Source organism: Aphelocoma coerulescens, chromosome 29, assembly GCF_041296385.1.
Source record: "Aphelocoma coerulescens isolate FSJ_1873_10779 chromosome 29, UR_Acoe_1.0, whole genome shotgun sequence".
Classification (NCBI taxonomy): domain Eukaryota; kingdom Metazoa; phylum Chordata; class Aves; order Passeriformes; family Corvidae; genus Aphelocoma; species Aphelocoma coerulescens.
Window position 1 is genome coordinate 1,924,254 of NC_091042.1, and position 26,318 is coordinate 1,950,571.

General features: G+C 59.5%; 2 protein-coding genes across 3 annotated transcripts in view; both read left to right on the plus strand.

Annotated features, from left to right (window-relative positions):
* Positions 1–20,384, plus strand: part of R3HDM2 (R3H domain containing 2) — a 40,479-nt gene extending 20,095 nt beyond the window's left edge. The window contains exons 4-24 of one of the 2 annotated variants that reach the window (XM_068997568.1): positions 233–319; positions 538–664; positions 2,871–2,949; positions 3,613–3,672; positions 3,847–3,987; positions 4,535–4,643; positions 5,756–5,851; positions 6,743–6,774; positions 8,696–8,928; positions 11,319–11,488; positions 13,557–13,646; positions 14,232–14,474; positions 15,038–15,164; positions 15,596–15,831; positions 16,154–16,308; positions 16,738–16,838; positions 17,446–17,615; positions 17,763–17,907; positions 17,994–18,094; positions 18,192–18,276; positions 19,713–20,384. In XM_068997568.1, coding sequence (XP_068853669.1) covers positions 233–319; positions 538–664; positions 2,871–2,949; positions 3,613–3,672; positions 3,847–3,987; positions 4,535–4,643; positions 5,756–5,851; positions 6,743–6,774; positions 8,696–8,928; positions 11,319–11,488; positions 13,557–13,646; positions 14,232–14,474; positions 15,038–15,164; positions 15,596–15,831; positions 16,154–16,308; positions 16,738–16,838; positions 17,446–17,615; positions 17,763–17,907; positions 17,994–18,094; positions 18,192–18,276; positions 19,713–20,056 — 2,931 coding nt within the window. In that variant the 3' untranslated portion in view covers positions 20,057–20,384. The remainder of the gene's footprint in view (positions 1–232; positions 320–537; positions 665–2,870; positions 2,950–3,612; positions 3,673–3,846; positions 3,988–4,534; positions 4,644–5,755; positions 5,852–6,742; positions 6,775–8,695; positions 8,929–11,318; positions 11,489–13,556; positions 13,647–14,231; positions 14,475–15,037; positions 15,165–15,595; positions 15,832–16,153; positions 16,309–16,737; positions 16,839–17,445; positions 17,616–17,762; positions 17,908–17,993; positions 18,095–18,191; positions 18,277–19,712) is intronic. The other variant, XM_068997567.1, reaches the window with a different exon arrangement.
* A 703-nt stretch (positions 20,385–21,087) lies between these two features.
* STAC3 (SH3 and cysteine rich domain 3) lies at positions 21,088–25,335 on the plus strand. Its single transcript, XM_068997681.1, is given in 13 exon segments — positions 21,088–21,291; positions 21,293–21,555; positions 22,305–22,371; positions 22,754–23,021; positions 23,171–23,268; positions 23,488–23,563; positions 23,673–23,764; positions 23,875–23,941; positions 24,158–24,207; positions 24,326–24,420; positions 24,671–24,722; positions 24,872–25,009; positions 25,237–25,335. Coding segments are annotated over 13 exon segments (1,569 nt in total).
* The last annotated feature ends 983 nt before the right edge of the window (positions 25,336–26,318 follow it).

Below are 26,318 nucleotides of genomic sequence, written 5' to 3' on the forward strand. Positions count from 1 at the left end.
AGGCAGGGAACTTCTCACCTAAAGTTTGGTTCGAAGGCTGAAGGAATAAAACAACTCCTTGTTCAGGGATTCCAAGTCGTTGTATATCCCTGAATATTGAGGGGAATATCCCTCTTATTGAGCAGTTTAATTGGGAATGGCTGCACAAGTGCCTTAGGAATGCAGCTGCAGGAATTCCAGGGTGTGTTTTGGCTGAGGTGGTGTAACCACTCTCTTTTTTTACCTATTCCAGTCTAACTCAAAGCTTAAACTGGTCAGGAGTTTGGCTGTGTGTGAGGAATCCTCGGGCCCCTTCGTGGATGGGCTGCTGGAGTCTCAGGTAAGCTCAGAATGAGACAAATTTGGGAGTGTAGAAGCCCAGGAAATCCATGTTTTGCTAGAAATGATCCAAGTCTTCTCTCCTGTGCCTTGGGGAGCCAAAAAATTCCCACAAGAGCTGGTTGAGACCTTCCCGTGGTGCTTTTCTCAGCCACTGGCATCTCCAGCCATGGCTCAGGGAATGTCTGAGGGACTCCAACGTCCTTTGTTTCATCCCAGGACATCATCCAGCTGCACGTGAGCTGCCCCTCTGACAAGGAAGAGGAGAAATCCACGAAAGATGGGGTGGAGAAAGAAGAAAAAGACAAGAATAAAGAAAAAACACCAAGGAAGATGCTCTCTCGAGGTCAGCTGCTGGTTTGAACTGGGGCAGATGCTGGTTTGAACTGGGCAGGTGCTGGTTTGAAGTGGGGCAGGTGCTGGTTTGAATGGGGCAGGTACTGGTTTGAACTGGGCACATGCTGGTTTGAACTGGGCAGGTGCTGGTTTGAATGGGGCAGGTGCTGGTTTGAACTGGGGCAGGTGCTGGTTTGAACTGGGCAGGTGCTGGTTTGAAGTGGGGCAGGTGCTGGTTTGAATGGGGCAGGTACTGGTTTGAACTGGGTCAGGTGCTGGTTTGAGCTGGGCAGGTGCTGGTTTGAAGTGGGGCAGGTGCTGGTTTGAGCTGGACAGGTGCTGGTTTGAAGTGGGGCAGGTGCTGGTTTGAGCTGGGCAGGTGCTGGTTTGAAGTGGGGCAGGTGCTGGTTTGAGCTGGGCAGGTGCTGGTTTGAACTGGGGCAGGTGCTGGTTTGAGCTGGGCAGGTGCTGGTTTGAAGTGGGGCAGGTGCTGGTTTGAGCTGGGCAGGTGCTGGTTTGAACTGGGCAGGTGCTGGTTTGAACTGGGCAGGTGCTGGTTTGAACTAGGCAGGTGCTGCTCACCTGCTCTGGGAATGCTCTGGAGCTGGGGCAGCTGTTGGATGTGTGCTCGGTTGTCTCTGCTGCTGCTGGGCAGGACTGTGGGGTTGGTAACATCAGGGAATCCTGGAATGGTTTGGGTGGGAAGGGAGCTGAAAGCTCATCCCATCCCATCCCATCCCATCCCATCCCATCCCATCCCATCCCATCCCATCCCATCCCATCCCATCCCATCCCATCCCATCCCATCCCATCCCATCCCATCCCATTCCCTCCCATCCCATCCCATCCCATCCCATCCCATCCCATCCCATCCCATCCCATCCCAGCCCCTGCCATGGGCAGGGACACCTTCCACCATCCCAGGGTGCTCCAAGCCCTGTCCAGGCTGGCCTTGGACACTTCCAGGGATCCAGGGGCAGCCCCAGCTTCTCTGGGCACCCTGTGCCAGGGCCTGCCCACCCTCCCAGGGAGGAATTCTTTCCCAATATCCCACCTAACCCAGCGCTGTGTCAGTGGGAAGCCATTCCCTGTGTCCTGTCCCTCCATCCCTTGTCCCAAGTCCCTCTCCAGCTCTCCTGGAGCACCTTTAGGCCCTGGAAGGGACTCTTAAGGTCTCCCTGAAGCTTTCTCTTCTCCAGGTTGACACGTGCTCATCCCATCCCACCCCTGCCATGGCAGGGACAGCTCCCACTGTCCCAGGTTGCTCCAAGCCCCTTCCAGCCTGACCTTGGACACTTCCAGGGATGGTTCATCCACATCCTTCCAGAGCAGAGCATAGAGAAAGGGAGGGAGGGATTCTCCATTCTCCAGGCTGACACATTCCTAACAGACTCAGATTCCTGAGGCATCAAAATGGCTGAAAGAGACACGTTGGATGTGGGGAAGAAATTCCACCCAAAATCCCCGTGGGGCAGCTCCGCACCGGTGCTGATTTGGTTTCATTGGTTTATTCTGCAATTATTTTTAAATTAAAAAGGCTATGGGAAGAGGGGAAACACAGGCCAGCAGGGCTCTCTAGAGCCTGCAGCATTTAAGGATTGTAAGGCAGAAATTGCTTGGACCAAGGTGTGGAATATCCACCTGCAAGGACCTGCTGGGACGGCAAGGAGGGTCCGGAGGGTGGTCCAGGGGGTGGTCTTGGGGCCAAGGTGTCCTTCCACAAACCCATCCTATCAAACTCTGTCTGGAATCCTCCTGATGGGGCCTTGGAGTGCCTTGTACTGGGTGTGCTGGTCCTGCTGTCCTGGGAAAAGGCTGCTTAATCCCTGGGTTAGACTGGGGAATGCAGGAACGTCATCCTTGTGCACACAGACACTGAGACACAGCCCTTTCCCCTTCCCTTCCCTTCCCTTCCCTTCCCTTCCCTTCCCTTCCCTTCCCTTCCCTTCCCTTCCCTTCCCTTCCCTTCCCTTCCCTTCCCTTCCCTTCCCTTCCCTTCCCTTCCCTTCCCTTCCCTTCCCTTCCCTTCCCTTCCCTTCCCTTCCCTTCCCTTCCCTTCCCTTCCCTTCCCTTCCCTTCCCTTCCCTTCCCTTCCCTTCCCTTCCCTTCCCTTCCCTTCCCTTCCCTTCCCTTCCCTTCCCTTCCCTTCCCTTCCCTGTAATTTGGGGTTTTTTTTGTTAATTTGTTCTGCTGCCCTTGTTGTTTTTATTTTTCAGATTCCAGCCAGGAATATACAGACTCCACTGGAATAGATTTGCATGAATTTTTAGTAAATACACTGAAAAAAAACCCACGGTAGGTCCTGGTCAGTAAAACTACTCCCTGAGGGGTCTGTGTGTCCCCGTCTTTGGGCATTCCTGTATCCTGGGGTATTGCAGCACTTCCAGACAGACCTGCAAGTGGTTTTGTGTTTTCCTCTTTGGAATTCCAGGAGTTACCAGAGCTGGGACGATGCAGAAACTAAAAGCACAACTGTAATTTTATATCCTGTTTAATTCCAAACATGGAATTGTGTTTGATGGAGAGAGAGAGGACAAATGATTTGGTTGAATGCAAAGAAATAGTTTTGATTGCTTGAAACCCTTTTCTATAAATGATTGTCAAGTGTCAGCCCATAAAGGAGCTGCTGGGGGGACAATCAGTGGAATTGAGGGAAAGGCTGGCAAGGGAATAGCAAAGCTGGAATCTCCACCAGTGGAGCTTCCAGCAGAGCAGGGATTCAGGCTTTCCAAAGCCAAGCACTGTTAGCAAAACACCCTTAAACTGGAAAAAATCTGGTGTTCAGTTTGGAATATTTGCAAAGCACGGAGTTCTTTAGCCCATTCTGTTACCGTGTGGAATCAGGTGTCACCTGCTCGGGGAGTTTGGGACTTGTTCTGCTGCAGGAGAGGGGTCGGGAGCAAGAAATGCTGTTCCACTGTCCCTAAAGTGGCCTTTTCCTTTCTTTTTTCTTGGCAGGGATAGAATGATGCTGCTCAAGTTGGAACAGGAGATTCTGGAGTTCATTAGTGATAACAAGTAAGTGATCATCGAGTTTGTGTCAAGAAAAAGGGGTTTGTAATGCGGAGTTTGGGAATTCGGGCTCCCAGGGGAGAAGGGAACATCCTCGGGACACACCGGTGAGGAGACCTCTTCCCTTGTACATCCTGACATGACTGACTGCTTGGAATTCCAACCCTTTCCTCTTCCCAGCAATCAGTTCAAGAAGTTCCCCCAGATGACCTCGTACCACCGGATGCTGCTCCACCGGGTTGCGGCTTATTTCGGGATGGATCACAACGTGGATCAGACCGGGAAGGCTGTGATCATCAACAAGACCAGTAACACACGAATGTAAGGTCCCTTCCCTTCCCTTCCCTTCCCTTCCCTTCCCTTCCCTTCCCTTCCCTTCCCTTCCCTTCCCTTCCCTTCCCTTCCCTTCCCTTCCCTTCCCTTCCCTTCCCTTCCCTTCCCTTCCCTTCCCTTCCCTTCCCTTCCCTTCCCTTCCCTTCCCTTCCCTTCCCTTCCCTTCCCTTCCCTTCCCTTCCCTTCCCTTCCCTTCCCTTCCCTTCCCTTCCCTTCCCTTCCCTTCCCTTCCCTTCCCTTCCCCCCTTTTCCCCTTTCCCCCAGCCCAGGAATGCTCCATAGCAGGATGGGTTCCACACCACATTTTTTGTTGCCTCATAAGAAGGGGAGATCCCTCTCTAGAAGAATCAGAGTCATGGAATGAAGGAATAGGGAAGAATCTTTTCCTTCCAGCCCTCCCTGGCTCTCCGTAGTTCCTGGAGAAGGGACAGGAGCTCTCGATGCCATCAGCCAGAGCCAAAATTTCACATCACAAACATCTTGGTCTGTTCTGGGCCCGGTTTTCCCCTCCTAACAAGGCTTGGTTTCCCTGCAGCCCTGAGCAGAGGTTCTCTGAGCACATCAAGGATGAGAAGAACGCAGAGTTCCCGCAGAGGTTTATCCTGAAACGGGATGACACCAGCATGGATCGGGATGATAACCAGGTGAGGGGTGGCTGTGGGGCATCTGCAGCCTTTGGGAAAGTCAAATGTGACTGGTCACAAGGCAAGAACAACTCCAGAATTCTCTTGGGTTTCCTGAAGTAGCATTTCATAGAAGCTCCCACCCCACCCAAGCAGCAGCATCTGAATTTCGTGAAAGCTTTTCCAAGTACTGTGGAAATGGATGAAGAATTGGTGTGGGTTCCATGGGTGTGCTTCTCCATACCCTCAAATCAGCCAGGGGCGAGGCCAGGTTTTAAGGTGGAGCCTTTTGCCAAGGTTTCCTTGGGAATACCCCTCAGCTGAGTGTTGCCAAGTGTCTTTCCCCTCTCTCTTCCCGGGGCTTGCAGTGAGTCCTGCCCTTCCCCAGGGATCTTGGGGTCTTGTAGCTCCCATCTTCATAGAAACATGGAGTGGTTTGGGTTGGAAAAGACCTTAAAGCTTATCCAGTGCCACCCCTGCCATGGCAGGGACACCTTCCACCATCCCAGGGTGCTCCAAGCCCCATCCAACCTGGCCTTGGACACTCCCAGGGATCCAGGGGCAGCCCCAGCTTCTCTGGGCACCCTGTGCCAGGGCCTCCCCACCCTCCCAGGGAGGAATTCTTTCCCAATATCCCATCTAACCCCAGAGTCACATTGCCCCAGTGCTGTCCTGTGCTCTGGGCCCTGTTCCTGAATTCTGGTCAGGATGAGAAGCTGGTCACTGCAGTCAATCCCAGATTTTGGTTTCCCTGTGGTGGCACTCAGGGGTGCGGCTGCCGATGGAGCACAGAATCCCTGAGGGGGCAGAAGCGTTGGCACAAGCTCCAAAGGGTGACCTTCAGCTTTTCCCCCTGGGAACAGACTGTTGGGGATATTCCTGATCTCTGGCTCAGGCAGAGTTCAGGCAGGGTGGTTGTGCTCGGGGCAGGAGGTGGATGGATGTCAGGAATGAACATCCTGGCACCTCTGGGAAGTTCATCCCTGGACTCGGGTGTCCCGAAGGTAGGTCCAAAGGCAGAGGCTGAATCACTGCATCCAGGCACCACCTAATCCACATCCCACCCAAAATTCCCAGCAGCTGACTGCTCCCGCTGGCAACTGCTGACCCCTGAGCTGTGTTTGTCCCTTCAGATCAGACTCCCCTTGCAGGATGGGAGAAGGAGCAAATCCATAGAAGAGCGAGAGGAGGAATATCAGCGGGTCAGGGAGCGGATATTTGCACGAGAGGTAAGTTTGGATCACTCACCTGCCAGGACCCTCCTGGAGCTTTGGGGCAGAAGGTGGCCTTGAATATGCTGAGAGGTCAGGTCTTGTTGTTGCCTTTTTGACCAATTTCCCAGAATTTTTGGGATGTGCCAGTGAATTCCACCTCCCAACAAAGACATCTGAGATACTGGGCTGGAGGAGCCACGCCTGCACCCTCCAATCTGCTCCTTCCATAAAATTTCAGGGATCAGTGGATGCAGTCCTGTTCCTTGCTGCCCAGAAGATGATAAATTTACACAGTGGCATTTTTGGGGTGATCAGAAAACCAGTTCCTGCCCCAAAGGGAGCAGCAGCTGCATCTCCCAGTTTCTTCCCCATGCTGGAGCTTCTACCTCCTGACCCAGCAGTGCAGGGCTCTGCCTTTCCTGGGGGAATTTGGGCATTCCCAAGAGGAATTTGAGCAGGCTGTTTATTGTCTGTCTCATGAAGTGTCCAGCTTGGGTATTGCTTCCTGAATTCCCTGCTCTCTGCTTGAAGCTATGTCCCACGCTCCCATCTGGCTCGGAGGCTGCTCCAAGGGCACTCCCAGCTGGAGTCAGCTCCAAATGCTGCATTTAGTCCATAAAGACCCTTCTGTGCCTGGCCTCAATTGTCACATGGACAAATCAAAGCTGCCTCAATGCAGGAGGGAGCTGAGGACTCAGATTTGAGTGATCTCGGGTTCGCAGGGATCAGGAAAGGTTCCCAGAGGCCTGGCTGGAGATCCACAGGGAGCTGATGTGCAGGAGGTTCAACACCACACCTCAACACACACTGTCCCAGCCCCACCCTCTGGAATCACCTGGGTTTGTTCTTCCAGAGTTACTAAGTCTCCCTTTTCTTTCCTCCCCATCTCCGTGGTCGTGCTCCCAGTCTGGCCAGAACGGATACCTCACGGACAGCAGGTGAGTGCTGCCCTGCAGCCCCTGGGGGTGTCTCCAGAGCCCTGCATGACTCTAAAATGATGCTTTCCTCTCATCAGACTCTCCACAGAAGGCTTTGTAGCTCCCACAGACAGAGGCAGATTTGTAGAGATCTCTCTGTGTGATTTATTTTGTGCTGTGTCCTGCTGAGTCTCCCCCATGCTCAGCTGCTCGTGGAGTTACTGACGGTGTTTTCTTTGCAACGTCAATTTGGAGTCCTTTTTTGGCTGATTCATCAATTAAAAGGGAGGGTGGGAATGGCAGGGAGGAATTCCAGCAGTTTTCAAACCATTCCACCTCTTATTCCCCAAAAGGATAGGAAATCCCTGCCCTTACAGTGCCAGGATCAGCATTAGGATCAGGCAGGGTTGTCCCTAATCCCTGATTATCAAGGCTGGATGATTTGATGGTGACAGCAAAGTGTCTCAGGCTCCAGCTCAGCCAGAGGAGCTGCTGAGGGCACTGGAACGTGTTTGAGCAGCATTTTCTTATTAAGCAGTTTTCCCATGGATGAAAGGGTTGGCATGAGGCTGGTGAGTCACCGGGCACAGACCCGGCTGCCGAGGTGTGGGGATAAAAACGGGATCAAAAGGGAGAGAGTCTCATCCCTGCTGGGCTCTGCTGTCCCAGCCAAAGCTCTGGAGATGGGGCAGCTCCGTGTGGGACAGGACAGGAGGATCTGAGCCAGGCAGGAGCAGCTTTGTGCCTCTCCTTGGGCCATCACCTGCGTCAGGCTGTCCTGGAGAATGCGGTGTCCTCAGCACAGTCACAGGGGCTGTGTCCTGGGGTGTTCAGGACAGCAAGGACAGTTCTCAGATCTGTGAGGTTGGAGTAAAACTCCCCCAGAATGGAGCAAAAGCCCCGTTGCTGATGGGGCTGCAGCTTTGGGAGCTGAGCTGCAGCCACAGCTGTGCCAAGAGCTTCCCTGCCTGTGGTGCCCAGGCCCCGAGGAGCTCGGTTAAGCTGCTTTTGGGGTTTCCCTGGATGGGAGAGGGAGGAGATGTGGGCCTCGGGACCATTTTGAGCTCTCTAGGGACATAACCATTGTGCTGCTTTTCCAAGAGATGCATTTTTGGCTCCCACAAACTCCCAGCAGCACAGGACATCACCTCAGGAGTTCCTTCCAAGCCTCTTTTTTCTGAGCCAGGCTTGGCAGCTTTTCCTCACCATCCATCCCCAGGGAAAGCCCAGGAACCCATTCCCAGGCTTCCTATCTGGGCTGATAGACCAGGCTCACTGCTCAGGGTCATGTGCTGATATTCCATAAAATCTTGCTGTGGTCAGAGCTGGCCTGGGCTGAGGGAGGGTGGTCAGTGTGGGCACAGCTCTGGGGGTAGTGACATCCCAGAATCCTGGAATGGTTTGGGTTGCAAGGGACTTTAAAACTCATCCCTTTCCACCCTCGTGCCATGGGCAGGGACACCTCCCACCATCCCAGGTTGCTCCAAGCCCTGTCCAACCCGGCCTTGGACACCTTCAGGGATGGGGCAGCCACAGCTTTGGGCAGACAGGCCCAGCTGGGCAGAAATCCTCACCAGGGCTGGGGTGGGAAGTGGTGTCCAAGATCTCCATCAGCCTTGTTTCCAGGCCTTTAAAAGCTCCCCGTTCTAAGATGGGGAGCTTTTTAGCACAGGATCTTACTCTGACCCTGCTGGGGTCTCCTCCAGGCTGGGGTCAGGCTGGGGAAGGGGCCAGGAGCTGGCTGTCACTGCAGGGGCTGCATCAGCACAAGAAGCTGTGCCCTGGGGAGGTTTTTGCTGTCAGACTCCCCCCGCCCCAAAAGGGTCCCAAACCCAGCTGCTGACTGTCCCCACCACCCTGCCCTGGGTGTGCTGGTGCGGCACCAGCAGCTCTGCCACTGCCCCTTCACTGGAGCCCCGTTTGACTCCTCTGCTCTCTGCAGGGGCAACCGGGACGGGCTGAGCCGGGCCTCGGGCAGCCGCCAGAGCAGCACCGAGAGCGAGATCAAATCCCTGGAGCCACGGCCCTGGAGCAGCACGGATTCCGACGGCTCCATCCGCAGCCTGCGGCCGCCCGTCACCAAAGCCAGCAGCTTCAGTGGCATCTCCATCCTGACCCGGGGGGACAGCATCGGGAGCAGCAAGGGCAGCACTGCCAGCAGGACGTCACGGGCAGGTACGGCGCTGCTTCAGGCAGGTGTGGGGCCCTGTCCCTGCCAAAGGGCACCTGGCACACGGTTTTTGGGCTGGGGAACTGGAGCTCTTTCCCTGCCAAAGGGCACCTGGCAGACTGGTTTTGGGCTGGGGAACTGGGGCTTGTGGTGCTCTGGTTAAAACAGGACATGGGTGGCACCAGGATCTCGGTAGCGTGGCATGGATGTGCCACCTGGTTGTGCCACCTGGTTCATCACCTGCTTCTTCAGAACTCACCATTACCTCTCCCATCCCTTCAGCAGAATTACCTGGGGCAAAGGGCAGAGTTTGCTCCCAGCCCCTGTGACTCAGACTCCCAATTTGTGTTGTTTTCTCTCCTCTGCTGTGCCCCAAGTTGTGTTGCTGTTCCCTTCTGCTCCCAAAATCTCTCCCACCCCTGAGGATCCTCAGGATGAATCTCCTGGCACTGGGTCTTGCTTTCCAAGGAGGAGGGCCATGAAAGGTGTCACCCGTTGGTCTCATCAGACATTGCAGTTACCTCGTCAAAGACTCTGTAACTGGGATCTGCCCACGATGTTCTCTCAGGGATTCACTGGATGGGAGCAAACTGCAGGCTTGAGCTCCAGAGCTGCTGGGAGCCAAGGGGAATTTGGCTGGAGCCAAAGGGAATTAGGATCCTGAGTCTCTCTGCTGCTTCAGCTCAGTCCTTCCTTGTCCATCCAGCCCAGCCCATGCATGGGGGATGTTTCCCTGGGGTGTCACAGGTGGCCTGTTCTGGCAGCAGCTTCCCAAGGGATGTGTGTGCTGGGTGGGCATGTCCAGGACACCTCCCCTGGGTCAGGGAGGAGCAGAATCCCTGATTTCCAACCAGCTGCTTGGCTGAAACACCTGAAAGATGTTTGTGGAAGAGGCAGCCTGGGTTTTGCTCTCACTTAATCCCGTGACAGCTGAGGAGCTGTGGGGCAGCTGGTGGCTGTGTGGTGTCACTGAGCAGAACCTGGTGTTGTCCCACTGTCCTCTGTTCCCACTGGTCAGCAGCAGGTGCCAAACCCTTGGGAACCATCATTTTTGTGGGCAGGAGGGGCAGATTGGTGCGTGTGGGCAATAACTGCTCCACAAGAATCCTTCCAGGGCTGGATCCCAGCACCCAGCCTGGCTTTGGAACCACACCTTCATCTCCCAGTTCAGAGGTGCCCATGGTGTCTCCTGGGATCCTGTTCCCATCGTGTGCAGGGCTGTGCTCACTCTGGGAGCTGCAGCCACCTCCAGGACTGATTCATGGAGTGCTGGGAGCACTTACTGAAGATCTGTCCCAGCGTGTGCTGAGCAGAGTGAGAGAAAAGCTGCTTTTTGGCTCTTCCTGTAATTTTCCCTCCAGGCCCCACCCCGGGAACAGAACATTTGCTTTCCAGGCTTTATATAATGGCAAGTGATCAGAAACATCTTGGGAGAAAGGGAAAAAAAATGCAAAGGAATTGTCGCTCGAGGAGAAAAAACACCAAGCCCACCTTCTTCCACATCCTTGTGGTTATTCCGTGGGGGTGGAAGTGCTTGGGACTCAGGGGCTCTTTTCCCATCCAGTCCCTGAGCAGCTGGGCCAGTGGAATATTCCCTCCTTTGCAGCGTGTGGCTGCTGACAGAGCTCCTCAGCAGAATCCCTGGAGATCAGCTGTGGAAATGTGGGAGATCAGAGGCAGCACTGGTTAAACAGCAGCCACTGGGCATCGAGCAGTAGTTGCACAACCCTTTTATTTCTGGAAGTAAGACCGGAATACTGAGGAGACACTTCCCAGCTGGGTGCCAGCAGTGCGTATCGTGCTCCTTCCCAGCTTTTCCTGCCATGGGAAGGGATTGCTTTCAGCCTGCCATCATCTCCCAGCCTTTTCCAGGGAGAAAAGGGGCTCAGTGAGGCCGTGGAATGGGATCCCCCCACTCCCCTCTGCTCCGGGCAGTCAGACGGGTCATGACAGGGTTGGTGTGCAGGTGGGGCTGTGCTCAGAGCTGAGCTGGGACTGGGAGCAGCTCTCCAGCTCCTTCCCACAGACTCTCGTGATCCCAAGCTGATGCAGGTGTGCCTGGCAGCTCCCTGGTTTTGGGATCCTGTGGGGGTGAAGAGCCTCCACCAGGCCAGTGCTGCTGTTGGCAGCCCAATTCCTCTTCCCTGCATGTGGGGCAGAGGAGGAGATCCCTGATCAGCTTTGGAGGGTCAGTGTGTGTGCACCTGGACATGGCGAGGAGGGAGGTGCCACCCCCTGGAGCGTCAGCACCTTGCTTTGCTGTGAGCAGAGACCAACCATCCCTTACCCACCGCCTGCTCACGTGTCCCCGTGGGAGCTCCAGCCGTGACAGGATCCCCCCGAGCCCTCCCCTTTCCTCCTGGATCCTGTCCCTCCATGCCTGTCTCTGTTGCAGGTTTGGTGCTAGGTGCCCCTGAGACCTGCAGCCAGTCCCCATCGTCACAGCCCAGCCGTGGCCTCCTGCCCTGCACGGCCCCGCAGCCGCCCCCACAGCCGCCCCCGCAGGCCCCCGGCCTCCCCCCAGGCCAGCAGCAGCCGGCCATGAGCAGCCCCATGATGTCCCAGGTGAGTCCCACAGGGTACAGGGAGTGGGGAAGCCGGGCTGGAGGAATCCCGGGGTGCTCTGGGCTTTGGGGGTCCCCACGCTCGCTGTCCTGCTGTGCTGAGGGCAGAGCAGGAGGAGGTTGGGCTTTGCTGTGTCTGAGTGATTCTGTGGGATATCCCACCTTCCCAGCTCCCTATGGTCTCCTCTGGGAAAGGGTCTGTAGCCCTTGGATGAGTGGCAAACTGGAACCAGTTCCACTCAGGACCATCCCGAATGGGTGTTGGATTTGGGCTCCCCAGGGCTGATCTGAAGTCCTGGGGGAAGGCAGGCCTGGAGCAATGCCTGTTGTGTACTCCAGACCGTCCCTCCCTGAGTTAAAGCCAAGGGATGTTCTGTGTCTCACAGCCTGCTGGGCTGTTCCCAGGGCTGGAACCCTCCAGGAAGCACCCATGGGTGACATTCCCATGTCCATGTTCTGCTCCTGAGGCTGTGACCAACCACAGCCCAGCCCTGTCCTGCTGCAGGGGTGGGGATGGGGTGGGAACCATCCCAGTGCGGGGTTTGGGGAGCACATTCATGTGGAGTGGGTGGTGGTGTGGGGGTGTCCACAGCACCTTCCTGTCCCCCACGTTGGTGCTGGACCTCAGCCTGCCCAGGAGCTCCACAGGGATCCTCTGGCATCACCTTGGGCTCGTGGTGTCTCCTACAGCAAAGAGCTGCTGGAGTTACAGCCGAGGGGTTCAAGGTGCAGCAGGGCAGGGAGGTTGCTGGATAACCACACCAAGGCTCCCTTTCCCATGAAAAGTTGGACCACGTGTTCTCCTGAGGTCCCCTTCCAGCTTGGGCTGCTCCGTGATTCTCAGTGTTTTCACTAGACTGAAATGAGAGGAGGGAAGAACCTCCTCGAAAAGCTTTTAGTGCAGGTAACAGGAACAGCTCCTTGCTGGCTTTTCCCAGCTGCAGGAGAGGGGAGAGCCCTGGAGTGGCTCTGGGGTTGTGGATCTGTTTGTGGAGGATTCTGGGGCTCAAGGGATGAGCTGTGTCCCTGGGGTGTCTGTCTGGAGCTGGAAATGCAGAGTCCCTGGGTGGGATCTCGTGCAGGATCACCGGGTTGTGCTGGGGTTTCAGTTTGTATCTTCTACTGTCTCGTCCAAGGGTTTAGGTCCTGGTAAAACTGATTTCAAGGGTTTGACTCTTGGTGAAGGGTCTGGAAATGCACCAGCCCCATGTCCCTGTCCCTTCCATGTCACCAAAGGTCAAATGAAAAGATCAAACCCCCCTGTCCAGCGTTGTCACAGGGTCAGTGCCCAAAGCGCAGGGTGTGTGGGGTTTGAGTGAGGGGTTCTCATAAAGCCGGTGTCCCAGGTGACACAGTGGGGGTCCCTGTGGAAGGTGAGTGTGCAGGAATGGCCAAGGAGCGCTGCAGGGAATGCTGGAAACGGGAAAGACACGAGGGCTGTGCTGGGAGACGCTGCTCCTGCTGCTGCTGGCCCTGGTGAACTCGTGTCACTCTTCCTGCCAGGCAGGAGCTGCTTTGGGACAGCTCACTCGTCCCCAGCTCTGCAGAGCCTCCGGCTGGGCCGTGTCTGATGGGATGGATGCTGCCCTGGAATGGTCTCTGTGCTTCCCAACCCCTGCAACGCCCCTCTGTGTTTGCAGTTGGCTCACTTGACTAACCTTGTTGTTCCTTCTTTCTCTCCTTCCTTTTCCTTCCTTTTCCTTCCTTTTCCTTCCTTTTCCTTCCTTTTCCTTCCTTTTCCTTCCTCTTCCTTCCTCTTCCTTCCTCTTCCTCTTCCTTCCTTTTCCTTCCTCTTCCTTCCTTTTCTTCCTTCCTCTTCCTTCCTTTTCCTTCCTTTTCCTTCCTTTTCCTTCCTTTTCCTTCCTTTTCCTTCCTTTTCCTTCCTTTTCCTTCTTTCCTTTCCCTTTCCCTTTCCCTTTCCCTTTCCCTTTCCCTTTCCCTCCCTCCCCCCCTCCCTTCCTCCCTTCCTCCCTCCCTGCCTTCCTTTTTTTTCCCCTTTTCCTCTCCTCCCTTTTCCTATCCCTCCTTTCCCCCTGATCTCTCTCCATTCCCTTCTCTGCTGGTCGTAGCCGGTCCCGGCGCTGCAGCCCGTTCCGTACTCTCCAAGCTCCTGCCCCCAAGTCCTCTTGCCAGTCTCTCCACCCCAGCAGTACAACCTGGTACAAACCCCAGTTCCTCTTCTGCACTGTCTGTTGTGCTCTGTGCTGTGTTTGTGTTGTGTGAGCTTGTGCTGATCAGGTACGTCCCGGACACCGACCCCCTGGGGTTGGGATTCACGGAGCTCTGCGCTGCAGCGGGATGCCCGAGGCCACGGGAGCACCGCTGCTGGAGTGGAGCTCTTGGAGAGACCCTGGGAAGAGCAAATTCCAAGCCCAGAGCTCCCCAGCCATGCCTGTGCTCAGTGCTGCGGTCTGGGGCCGCCCTGTGGGCTCAGCCAAGCCCCTGTGTTGTCTCCACTGGGATCTTTTGGGAATGGTGTGCCCCGTGGGACGTGGCCGCTGGGCTGGAGTCACCCCTGCCTGCGTGGGACCCCGCAGTGTCCCCCGTGTCCGCTGAGCATTTGGCCCCCCCAGTTCGCATGTCCCCCTGTGCTGCTCTGGGGCTGTGGCTCGTGTGTGGGGGCCTTTTTGGGGGAGCTGCTCCCAGAGCAGGGAGAAGGGGTCTGCATCTACCAGCAGAGCTGTGTCCTCCCTGCTGCTGTCCCACGTGCCGCCCTCCTCCATCCTTCCCTTATCCCACTCCAGGCCGACGAGCTCAGCAGCCCCTTTGGGCAGATCAGCCTCAGCCGACAGGGCTCGACGGAAGCCCCAGATCCTTCCTCGGCGATGTTCCAGTCATCCCTCATCTCCCAGCACCCTCAGCAGACAGGATTCATCATGGCAACCCCTGGGCAGCCCATCCCCACCTCCAGCTACTCCGCCTCGGGGCACACGGCCCCCACTCAGCAGGTGCTGCAGCCCCAGGGCTACATTCAGCCTCCCCAGCAAGTAAGGACACGAGGGGACATCCCCAGAGCTGCCAGGCCAGGGACTGCTGGGGAGTGGGTCCCTCTTTTTCTGCTGCTAGTTGGTGATGGTTCCATCCACGGGGGTCCAGGCTCCGGGTCTCGCGCTCCCCTGCTAGGCACAGGATGCTCCCCGTGTCCCTCTGAGCCCACGAGGCTCTTACCTGGGACCCCCAGGGCCACTCCTGGCTCTCAGCAGTGGGGGAGGGACAGTGGCCGGACTCAGGGCTGACACCTCTAAGCTCTCTTTGGGGTCCTGCAGGGCTTTATGACCTCTAGGATTGTCCCCTGAGCTGTGAGGAGAGAGTTGTGCCTACTGTGCTCTTGCACTACTGTGCTGGGAAAGGCTTGGATGAGGAGGCTGGGAGGCGCGGGAAGGGGCTGCGGTTCCCCGAGGAGCCATCAGCTGGCCAGAGCCAAAGCCCTGGGTGGTTCCCTTCAGCAGAAGCCAGGCCAGGTGAGAGAGAAAACTGGTCCTGGGGGATCAGCTTTCTTGGTCCTGCCCCTTGCCGTGTCCTCACCACGGTGTTTTCTTGCCCCCAATAGATTCAGGTTTCTTACTACCCCCCCGGGCAGTACCCGAACTCCAGCCAGCAATACCGACCCCTCAGTCACCCAGTGGCCTACAGCTCCCAGCGCCCACAGCAACTCCCCCAGCAGTCCCAGCAGCCAGGTAAGGGGCTGGAAAGTTGGGATGGGGGCAGCTTTCCCTTTCCTGCTGCTTTTGTTGGCTCCAAAGATCTCCCGTGTGCTGTGTGGGGCCAGGTCACTCTTCCCTGTCTCCCACTCTTTGCTGGACCTGCCTCTTGGCTGGGAAGTTGGGATGCCTCCATCTGCAGAGGCTGTTGAGTCCTTCCCCTCCCTCTGCTCTCAGCTCACTGGAGGGGGGATGAGGTGGATTTAAGCCCCACTGAGGGGCTGCCAGGGGGATTTAAAGCCAGGAGCTTCCCTTGGGTGTGTTCACATCTGCTCTGAGGGAAGCCCTTTCCCCACTTTTTAGCAGGAGGTGGGAGCAGAGCAGGAATTGATTCCCTAAATCCTAAATCTGGGGCTGTTTCCTGTGTCCAGCTGGGAAGCTGCTCCATCAAAACCTTGTTCTGGCAGGTTTACAGCCAATGATGTCCAACCAGCAGCAAACATACCAAGGTGTGATGGGGGTGCAGCAGGCACAGCCCCCCGGGCTCCTCAACAGCCAGAGGAACAACATGGGGGGCCAGATGCAGAGCGTAATGGGGGTGCAGCAGGCGCAGCCCCCCGGGCTCCTCAGCAGCCAGAGGAGTGGGATGGGGAGCCAGATGCAAGGTCTGATGGTGCAGTACACGCCGCTGCCTTCGTACCAGGTGGGCATCTGCTGCTGCCCAGCGTGGGGGGCTGGGAGGGAGCCTCGGCTGTGCAGGATGTGCCCCGTTCCTGTGCCTGAGGGATGGAGCCCGAGGTGGGGATCCGCTCACAGGGCATTCCTGCCAGCTTGGGAAGGGCACATCCATGTGGGAATCCTTGGGATGGATCTGGAGCAGGGGGACCGGGAGAATCTCTGGGAGGGGCTGCCTGTGCCTGGGTGAGGTTGCTCTGGGCTGTAAGAAAAAACCACCTGGAATCTCTTCACCTTGGTTGTTCCCCCTGCTCCGTTACCTGTTACCTGCTGCTTTCCTCCCTGCCCAGGTTCCCATGGCCAGTGAGTCCCAGAACGTGGTCCAGCAGCCCTTCCAGCAGCCAGTGCTTGTGCCAGCCAGCCAGTCTGTGCAGGGGGGGCTCCAGGCTGGAGGGGTCCCCATCTACTACAGCGTTATCCCCACTGCCCAGCAGAACGGCACCAGGTGAAGCTCTGCCTGGGGGTTCTGGCCTGCCTGGGGGAGAAAGGGGTGCTGTGCCCACGGTGGGGGTTTTGGGGGTGTCCCATTAAGGCCAGGAATCAGCCTTGATGATCCTTGTGGGTCCCTTCCAACTGGGGAGATTCCATGATTGTGTTTGGTGATTCCATGATGATCCTGCTGTGAGCACACCCTGCTCCTGTGGCTGGAGGGGGCTGGGCGCCACAAGTGGTGCTCCTCCCTGACCTTGTCCATTCCTGGCTCCCTTAGGGCTTCCTGGCCACCAGTGTGTCAGGCTCCCATGTGCCCAGCCCTCTTCAGAGGCTCCCGTGTGCCCTGCCATCCCAGTAAAGAGGGAGCTGGGAATTACCTGCGCAGATGCCCCAGCTCTTCCTCCCCATCCCCATCCTCACCTGAGCCCTCTCTGCCCCACAGCCCATCCGTGGGGTTCCTGCAGCCTCCTGGCTCCGAGCAGTACCAGATGCCACAGTCCCCGGCACCCTGCAGCCCCCCCCAGATGCAGCAGCAGTATTCAGGTATGAGGGGCCACGGGCAGGGCTGGCATCAACTGCACGGGTGGGATCAGCTTTTGGATCACGGCCAAATCTGGCAGCTTCTGTGCAAGGGGATTCCTTAGTCTGGGAATGATCAGGATGTGGCACTGGCTCGTGCCTGGCATCTCCCTGCCGTGGTGGGCAGGGGGGCGGAGGGAGCTGTGGATTGGTGAGAGCGGGAAGAACTGCGGATGGGGAGCCTCGGGATTCCTGCTCCCTGTCACAGCTGCTGGGAGCGAGCTGGAGCAGAAGCTGGACTGGGATGGTGGAGGTCTGTGCCTGGATCCGTGCTCGGAGCCTTTGCCTGGAGTTCTGTGGAGATGCTCAGAGCAGTCACTGAGCTGCCATCCATCAGCTTGACCCCTGTGCTCCCATTTCTCCTGAATTAATCATCATCACTCCCAGATGTAACCTTTGATATTAGAGAGGAATCCCCAGCAGGTCCTGGTGGGGTTTTTGCAGCTGGAGAAAGGCAGGAGTGGCAGAGGAGAGAGTCCAGAGAGGGATCGTAGGGAAGGGTGTGCAGTGGCCGGGCAGGTGCCCCGTGTCCCACAGCAGCAGAGCCATCTGTGCCTGTGTCTGTCCCCAGGGGTGTCCCCGTCAGGCCCCGGTGTGGTGGTGATGCAGCTGAATGTCCCCAACGGCCCCCAGGCCCCCCAGAACCCCCCCGTGGTGCAGTGGAGCCACTGTAAGTACTACAGCCTGGAGCAGCGGGGGCAGAAGCCAGGAGACCTCTACAACCCCGACACCAGTGCTCAGGTACTGGGGGAACTGGGAGGGACGGGGAGGAGGCAGCTCAACCTTTGGGGTGGGCTGGGTGAGGGGTGGGGGGTTACCCCATGGGGTCAAGGCAGGTGTGGGAGCCGTCACAAGCACTGGGGGTGTCTGACACTGTCCCTCCCCCAGGCCAGCACCCAGCTGAACAGCCCCATCACATCCCCCACCCAGTCCCCGACGCCGTCGCCCGTCACCAACCTCAACAGCGTGTGCACGGGGCTGAGCCCCCTCCCCGTCCTCACACAGTTCCCCCGGCCCATGGGCCCGGCACAAGGTAAGGGGGAGGTGTGTGGGGCCAGCTCAGGGCTGGGAATGCTGCGGCATTTCCCGGGATCCCACAAACTCGGGCTCCTTGTGCAGGTGACGGGCGGTACTCGCTGCTGGGCCAGCCGCTGCAGTACAACCTGTCCCTGTGTCCCCCGCCGCTGCTCCACAACCAGCCCAGCTACACAGGACACCAGGTACAGCCGGGCCAGGCCGTCCTTTCCCAGCCCTTCTGTGGCTCTGTGAAGCCACAGTGTCCCCTGAGGTGACACGGTGCCCTTTTTATCCTTCAAGGGGCAGACCGGAATGAAACACGGAAACCGGAGCAAGAGACAGGCCCTAAAGTCAGCGTCCACCGACCTGGGGACAAGTGACGTAGGCAAGTGACCCCCTCGAGCCCCTTTGCCCTCTGATGTCCCCACATACAGATGTTGGAGACTCCAGGTGCCATCCCTGCCCAAGCCAGCATCCCACAGGACCCCGTGCTGGTTTTGGACAGCGGCTCCTGCCAGTCCCTCCTCCCCACACCCACAAACACCCCCCAGCCCAGGTGAGCCCAGGCTGGGGGTGCAGCAGATCCAGCCCCAGCCCGCTGTGCGCCGAGGGAGGTGGGAGAACAGGGAGTAAAACCTCTGGAGGAAAAGGACACCTGGGTCCTGTTCCTGCCTCTCAGAGGGTGGAAATGATGGAGCAGGTGGAGCTGGCAGAACTGGGATTTTATTCCTCTTTATCAGCAGAAAGTGAGTGTCCAGACACTGAGATCTCATTCCCACCATTGCTTTCCCAAGTCACTCTTCCCATCCATGCTTCCCTTTCCCATGGGGCCTGCAGCTTCAGAGCTTCCTCTTTGGGATTTGGGATGTCCCGGCGTGGCTGTGAGGGCTGAGGGCCCCAGTGAGTCATTTCTCTCTGAAGGACACCCCATGCCCGGGGGTGTCTCCGCTGGGTCCTCAGGGAGGGAGGGACCCACAGCTTGGATGGAGCAGCTCTCCCTGACCCTCTGGAGGCCTCAGGCGTGTCCCCCATGTCACCTCCGTGTCAGCAGCTGGTTGCAGGGGCCCTTTAAGAGCTGCCTACCCCCCTCCTGCCTGGCATGGTCCGTACGTGCCACGTTAATATTAGCAAAGAATCCCTTCAGCAGCTCTGCTAAGCCCAGGGCCAGGGCTGGAGCCAGGAGCTGCAGAGGGATTTGGGTACCACCAGGGAGGGTCCTGGAGCTGCAGAGGGGTTTGGGGATTGCTGGGCAGGGGCTGGAGCTGCAGAGGGATTTGGATACCATTGGGGCAGGGGCAGAGGTCAGAGCCAGAATCTGCAGAGGGGTTTGGGTACCATCAGGGAGGGCCTGGGAGCTGCAGAGGGATTTGGGGACCACCAGCAGGGCACACCCAGTGCCACCATCCTCCATGGGTGCAGCCATTCTCCCTCCCAGGGTCAGGGAGTGTGGGGTTGGCTCCCAGTCCTGGTAGAGGAGGTTTGGGATAGAAAAGCGGACAGGGCACTTGGGAAAGCCTGAACTGCCCAGCTGTCCAAAGGCCACCAGGAGTGTCCCCATAGCCCTGGGACACTGGGAAATACCCGCATCTCCTCCTGAAGCAGAACCAGAGCGTGGGCACGAGAAGGGATTGGGATGGGGCATTCCAGGGAGCAGGTAGGGATGCTTTGGAGGGGAAGTGACTGGCTTAAAAAGAATCGATTCCTGCTGCGGGGGCAGCTTGGCACTGCACTTGCTGTGCCCAGGAGAGGTGGGTGCTCCAGCCTGGGGCCGGGGCGGCTCCTGGGCCACCAGGCCAGTGACACCAGGCTCCTTCCCCGCAGTGCTGGGCCGGGTGCTGGAGGTGACGGACCTGCCCGAGGGCATCACACGGACAGAGGCCGACAAGCTCTTCACGCAGCTCGCCATGGCCGGTGCCAAAATCCAGTGGCTCAAAGAGACTCAGGGGCGCCGCGGGGACGGAGGCGGCGGGGACAACAGCGGGACTCCGGAGAACGGCAGGCACAGTGACCTCGCTGCCTTATACACCATCGTGGCCGTGTTCCCCAGCCCACTGGCTGCCCAAAACGCCTCCCTCCGCCTCAACAACTCCCTCAGCCGCTTCAAGCTGCGTGTGGCCAAAAAGAACTACGACCTGCGGGTGCTGGAGCGGGCAAGCTCCCAGTAGGGCTCCCGCGGGCACCGGGCACTCCCCTGGGCCTCTTCTCCTCCCACCCTCCCTTCCTCTCGCCCTCCTTCCTTGATATATTTATATGAACATAATTAAGAGACAAGAAGTTGATTTTTCTTTTTTTTTTTTAATTATTATTATTTTTGGAGTGACGCCCGTGCCCGCCCCCCTCCCCTGTGTCTATGGTTTTGTTTAAGCACTGTGTTGGACCGCACATACAGGTGTTGATTGGTATGTTCACTGCACATTTTATTTAATCGGATTATTATTTTGCGGGGGGGTATTTTTGGTTTTATTTTATTTGGGGGGTTGTTTTTAAATTAAAAAAAAAAAAAAGGAAAATTGTCCCATCACTCGAATGTAACTTTCCGTTCTCTGCCAGGGCCAGGGCTGGGGGCTCTATGCTGCCTCTGGGGGGTGAGGGGACAGCAGAAGGGACACTGGCAGGGGGATGGTCCTGCCCAGTGCTGCCCTCCAGCTTGGCATGTCCAAAGGCTGTGAGCCTGTGGAGTGCCAAAGTGGGGAACCCAGGCTGGGATCAGAGCATTTGGATTGGGGCTGAACTCCCCTGAGAGATGTCCATGACCCCATCCAGCTGTGGAATTCCAAGGCAGGAATGAGGGCCAGGAGTGGCCCCAGCTGTGTGCTCTGCCAGGAAGCATCAAATCCCTGCTGACAGGAGCAGCATCTGGAGCTGGTGGGTGCAGGTGGGGACAGGATTTGGGCTGGCACAGCCAGAGCCTCTGGCAGGAGCAGGATGCTCCCAACCTTCCTGGGCAGGTACAGCTGGACAGGTAAGAGCTGCCAGGAAGGGGGGGGCTCTAACCCCAGGCTTGTGCCAGCCCCCACCTCACTGCCACCCACAGCCAGGCAGGGACCCGAGGGACCCCGAGGTGCCCGTGAACTCCAGGGTCCTGTCCCTGTCACAGGCAGCCCGGCAGCAGTGGGATCCCAGCTCCTGCCATCCCAGCAGAGCCTGGACCAGCAGGATTTGGTGCCAGAGGGTGCGAGGCAGCCACTCCTACCCCATGAGAGACCCCACTGCTGCCCCTCTGCCCGGTGACCCCCCAGCCTCAGGGGCCTCCAACGCACGAGTGGAGACACCGAGGCTGGAGCCTTTGGTGTGCCCAGCTCCTGGAACCCTCCGTGTGCCCGATTCCCGGAGCCCTCGCTGTGCCCGGTTCCTTCTCCGTCCCATGCCAGGCTGGGGGGGCCCCTGGCACGCCCAGCAACCCACCAACGCAAATAGCCGGTGGCTCCTCCGCCCGCTCCCTCCCGGCGCACGCTGGGGCTCCAATTTCCCGGCGTCAGCCCCCGCCACCGCTCAGCTGTCGTCCTCCTCTGCCCTGTCACTCCGCTCGCCACGGGACCGGGCCGGCTGCCGCCCTCCCCGCGCGCCGGGCACGGGGGGCTGGGGGCTCTGCAGCCACCGGGGCCCCGGCACCGGCCGCCCTTCGGGGGGTTCTCCAGCGCAGGGCGAGACCTCCAAGCGCAGGGTGAGTGTCCCCGTGTGTGGCCCCCCTCGCCGTGGCCGTGCCCACCCTGGGTCTCCCCCGCTGCTGCAGGGCCTCGGGGTGCCCCACGCCCGCAGCGCCCCTCGCCCCAGCGCTCCCCAGTCCCGTTGCTGCTTCCCGATGGTTTTCCCGGCAAGTTGCCACGGGGCTGGAGGGGCCTGGGGGGTGGGTATCACCAAAAACAGCGAGGTCTGGGTGGAAGCACTGCGGGGAGGGTTGGCAAAGGTGGCATCGGGATGGCTTTGGGAGTAGCTCCTGCCCCGGTGGCAGCCGAAAGCCAGATGATGCCCATCAGTGTCCCCCGTTGTGCTCATCTGAAGGGCCGAGAGTGGCACCGTTTGCGGTTTCACGGTGAGATGGGGATGTCCAGGCCGAGGTGGGCACGTGCAGGTGGCCCAGGGGCTGGCTCACAGCACTTGGCACCGCGTTCCCGAGTCAGCGGATGTGCCACGCTCTGGGCTGGGCACCGGCCTCCTCCAGCCTGGCTCTGGGGCTCTCCGGGACAGAACCAGCCCTGGCCGGGGCAGGGGCTGCGGGACGGGCGGTGGGAGTGACCCCGGCGTTTCCCCTGGCAGAACCAGCCCTCTCCAGGACAGCGGCTGCGGGACGGGCAGGGGAAGGGGAAGGGGAGGCACTGCCCACCCAGCAGGGTCTGACCGCTTCAGCCCCTGCCGGGCTCCTGCAGCCGGACCTGCCCCAGCCGACGCCATCTGTGTCTCTTCCCCTCGCAGCATGACGGAGAAGGAGGTGCCAGAGCCACCAGCTTCACCTGCTTCAGGTGGGAAACCCAAGAGCCGGGTAAGTGGGTGTCCACAGGGCAGTTTGGATGGGTGGGGAAGCCCCCTCTCTATCATCATCCTGCCGCAGCCCTAGGCGGCTTTGGGGGCCGGGGGTGCTTGGTGGGACCCCGATCCAGCCAGCTGCTGGGTGGGCATTTCCCAGCTTGGCATTTCCCTGGCGTGCCCACATCTATGAGGTGCCCAGGAGCCACAGTTTTCCCTTTAGTGGGGACTTCACGGGACTGGGAGGAGGGTCGCCATTCTCAGAGCATTCCTGGGGTCTCCTCCCGCTTGTGGAGGGCGGCTCTGGGTCGAGGCACTGGGGTGAGGAGCCAGGCACGGGGTCTCTGCCCTCCTGCCTCCCCCACACCGCCACGCACCATCCGTCCTCTCCACCCCAGCAGCTGCAGAAGCTGAAGCAACTTTTCCAGCGAAAACCCAAGGAGGAGCCGGAGCCGGCGCTGGAGCCACAGCCCAACGGGGAGCTGGTCAGCCCCTCGGGGGGACCCATCTACTATATCTATGAGGATGACGAAGAGGAGGAAGAGGAGGAGGAGCCCGAACCCCCTCCCGAACCCGAGAAACTTGTCAATGACAAACCCCACAAGTTCAAAGATCATTACTTCAAAAAGCCCAAATTCTGCGATGTTTGTGCCCGCATGATCGTCCGTGAGTCCTGAGGGGGCTGGGGGCCATGGGCAGGACCGGGGGCCGCGGGAAGGGCTGAGGTTGGGGGCCAAGGCTGCCCAGGGCTCTGTCCCGGCCGTTTCACAGCTGCAGTGTCACATTCCCTCTCCTTTCCACCCCCCCACTGCCAGTCAACAACAAATTTGGCCTGAGGTGCAAGAACTGCAAGACCAACATCCACCACCACTGCCAGTCCTACGTGGAGATGCAGCGTTGCTTCGGCAAGATCGTGAGTGTCACCCCCCCCGCCTCCAGCCCCCGGCTCGGGCACCTCCGGGAGCGGCCACCTCGGCCCCCGCGGGCAGGACAAAGGTGCCACCACCCCTGTCATTTCCTGGCTCAGAGGGGGACCCCGGCATCCCCTTTACGGGGTCCCCGAGCTCTGACAGATGGCCCATGGGTCCGGGTGGATGGCTGATGCTGCGACCCCCCCCCTCTCTCCTCGCAGCCCCCCGGGTTCCGCCGGGCGTACAGCTCCCCCCTCTACAGCGACCAGCAGTACGCCGGCACCAAGGACCAGCTCTGTGAGTCCCCGTGCCGGGGCACCCCGTCCCCTTGGTCACCACCCCGGAGTGCCCCATCCCCTTGTGTCCCATCCCTGACCCCCCCCTCACCATTCCCGTGCCCCCCCAGCAAACAGGAGCGACCCCGTGTTCGAGACGCTGCGGACGGGCGTCATCATGGCCAACAAGGAGCGCAAGAAAGGGCAGGAAGACAAGAAGAATGTGAGTGTGGGGTCGGGCCCTCCCCAAATTCCAGTGGGTGCGGTGCCAGCACCCCACTGCCCCCCAGCCCCCCCATGCTGCACTCCCTGAGAGCTTTCTGTGCCTTCCAGCCCTTGGCTGCGATGATGGACGAGGAGTCGGAGGCCACGAAGCCGGTGGGGAGCAAAGCCGAGGGTGGTGAGCGCGGGGCCGAGGGTTGGGGGCTGAGCCCATGGGACAGGGAGGGAGCCCCTGGCTGATCTTGAGGGGGTCAGCAGGGTGGGTGTGCCCTGCAGAAAGAGGGTCCCCGGTTCAGGTCCCCACCCTGGGGCTCTCGCTGCATCCCCACATTGGCTGAGGAGACCCTCAGGAGGCACCACCAGGAGAGGTGTGACCTCCTCCTCCCGTTCCCAGGTGCCTCTGAAGGGGACAAGAAGGCTGAGAAGAGCCCAACAGATGACAAGGTACCCCTCATCCTTGCCCTGCACCCCGAAACTGTAGACAGCCTGTGGGATCTCCCTGCTGGGATCCTCGGGGCTGCCTGCAGCCCCTGGGACTGCAAACCTTACTGTGTCCCCCCAGAGCAAGAAGCCACAGCCAGGGGGGTTCCTGCAGTCCCACTATTTCGTGGCACTTTATCGCTTCAAAGCCTTGGAGAAGGACGACCTGGACTTCCCGTGAGTTCCCAGCCTTGTCCTGGGCTCTTTCCCGAGGCTTTTGGGGTTTGGCTCGATGTGGTTCTGTGGATTTCCCAAGGCTGAGCTGCTCCATGCAGGACCTGCCTGTCCCTGAGCTCATGGGCTGTGCGTGTCCCCTGCCAGATACGGGGCTCGAGGAGCTGGTTCTGCAGGAAAAGCGGTTTTCCTTGGGGTCTCCCATGGCCGGGAGTCCTGCCCTCCCCTCAGAGAGCCCTTCCTTCCCTTCCAGGCCGGGGGAGAAGATCACGGTGGTCGATGATTCCAACGAGGAGTGGTGGCGGGTGAGGCTGGTGTGCGGCAGGAGGGAGAGCTCGGCTGGGAAAGGGGGGAAACCCGAACCTGCTGTCAACGCCCAGCCTGGCAGGGGGTGGTCTGAGACCCCTGGATTGGCTCCGACCCCTCCTTGCACTCCCCCACTGCCTCCTTCCAGGGAAAAATCGGTGAGAAAATCGGGTATTTCCCCCCCAACTTCATCATCCGGGTGCGGGCGGGCGAGCGGGTGCACAAGGTGACGCGTTCCTTCGTGGGCAACCGGGAGATCGGGCAGATCACGCTCAAGAAGGATCAGGTGAGACGGGACCCCCCCCCCCCCCAGTCACCACCCGGGGACCCCCAGCCCCTCTCCAAGCCCCCCATCACGGCTGCACCCCACATCAACCAACATCACCCTCCCCCCCACTTCCCACCTCCCCCAGCCCCTTGGGTGAGACCTGCTCTGCCCCGACCTCTCCACACCTGGGGTTCCCCCCGCTCTGGGGGTCGCGGGGGTCTCACCCGGCCCCCTCTCGCCTGCAGATCGTGGTGCAGAAGGGGGAGGAGGTGAACGGTTACGTCAAAGTCTTCACCGGCCGCAAAGTGGGGCTGTTCCCTGTGGACTTCCTGGAGGAGATCTGAGGGGGGCTACGAGGGGGGGACCCCCGGGATGGGGACAGAGACACCCCTGGGATGGGGGCGGAGAGACGCTGGCTGTGGGGTGGGGATGGGGACAGGGACGGAGAGAACGGCTGCAGGGCAGGGATGGGGACGGGGGACCCTCGGGATGGGGAATGGAAGGACCCCGGGATTGGGATGGGGAGCCCTGGCTGCGGGACAGGTATGGGGTCAGGGAAGGGCACCCCCATTCCTGCTGCCTCCAGCAGTGGGGTTCCTGGGGCAGCTGTCCCCCCCCAGGACCGGGGCAGGATGGGGGGACAGGAGGTGCCCTCAGGGGCTGTCCCCCCGCGGGAGGTTTTGGTGCCCCCAGAGACACTGGATGCAAACAGGGGGCACCCCCAGACTCGCTGTGGATGCCCCCCCCCCCGACTGAGTGGGGGGACACCGGGTGCCGTGGGGAGGGTCGGGGGGGGTCCTGCCCCGCTCCTCCCGGGTTTTGGCAATACATGGCTGCGCCCACCCCCCGCTCTCCAGCGTGGATTTAATGGGGGAAGGGGGGGGCACTGTGGGGGTGCGGGTGGTCCCCGCTCTGGGGGGCACCGGAGGGTCCTGGGGGGTCACTGTGGGGGCATCGATGACCCCTTGGGAGGTGCCACTGTTGGGGTGCGGGTGGTCCCCGCTCTGGGGGGCACTGGGGGGCCTGAGGGGTCACTGTGGGGGCATCGATGACCCCTTGGGAGGTGCCACTGTTGGGGGGGGCCACTGGGAGGGTGGCGGCGGGGGGGTGTCACTGGTCACTGCGGGGGTGCCGGCGGCCCCTGATGGAGGGGTCACTGGTCACAGGGAGAGTGGCGGTGGCCCCTTGGGAGGGCGGGGGGGGGGGGTGTCACTGGTCACTGTGGGACTGCAGGTAGCCCCAGCGGGGGCTCAGCCGGGCACGGGCGGTGGGAGGGGATAGGGCGGCACCGGGACCCCCCCGCCCCGTCCCCCGGGGGGCGGGCGCT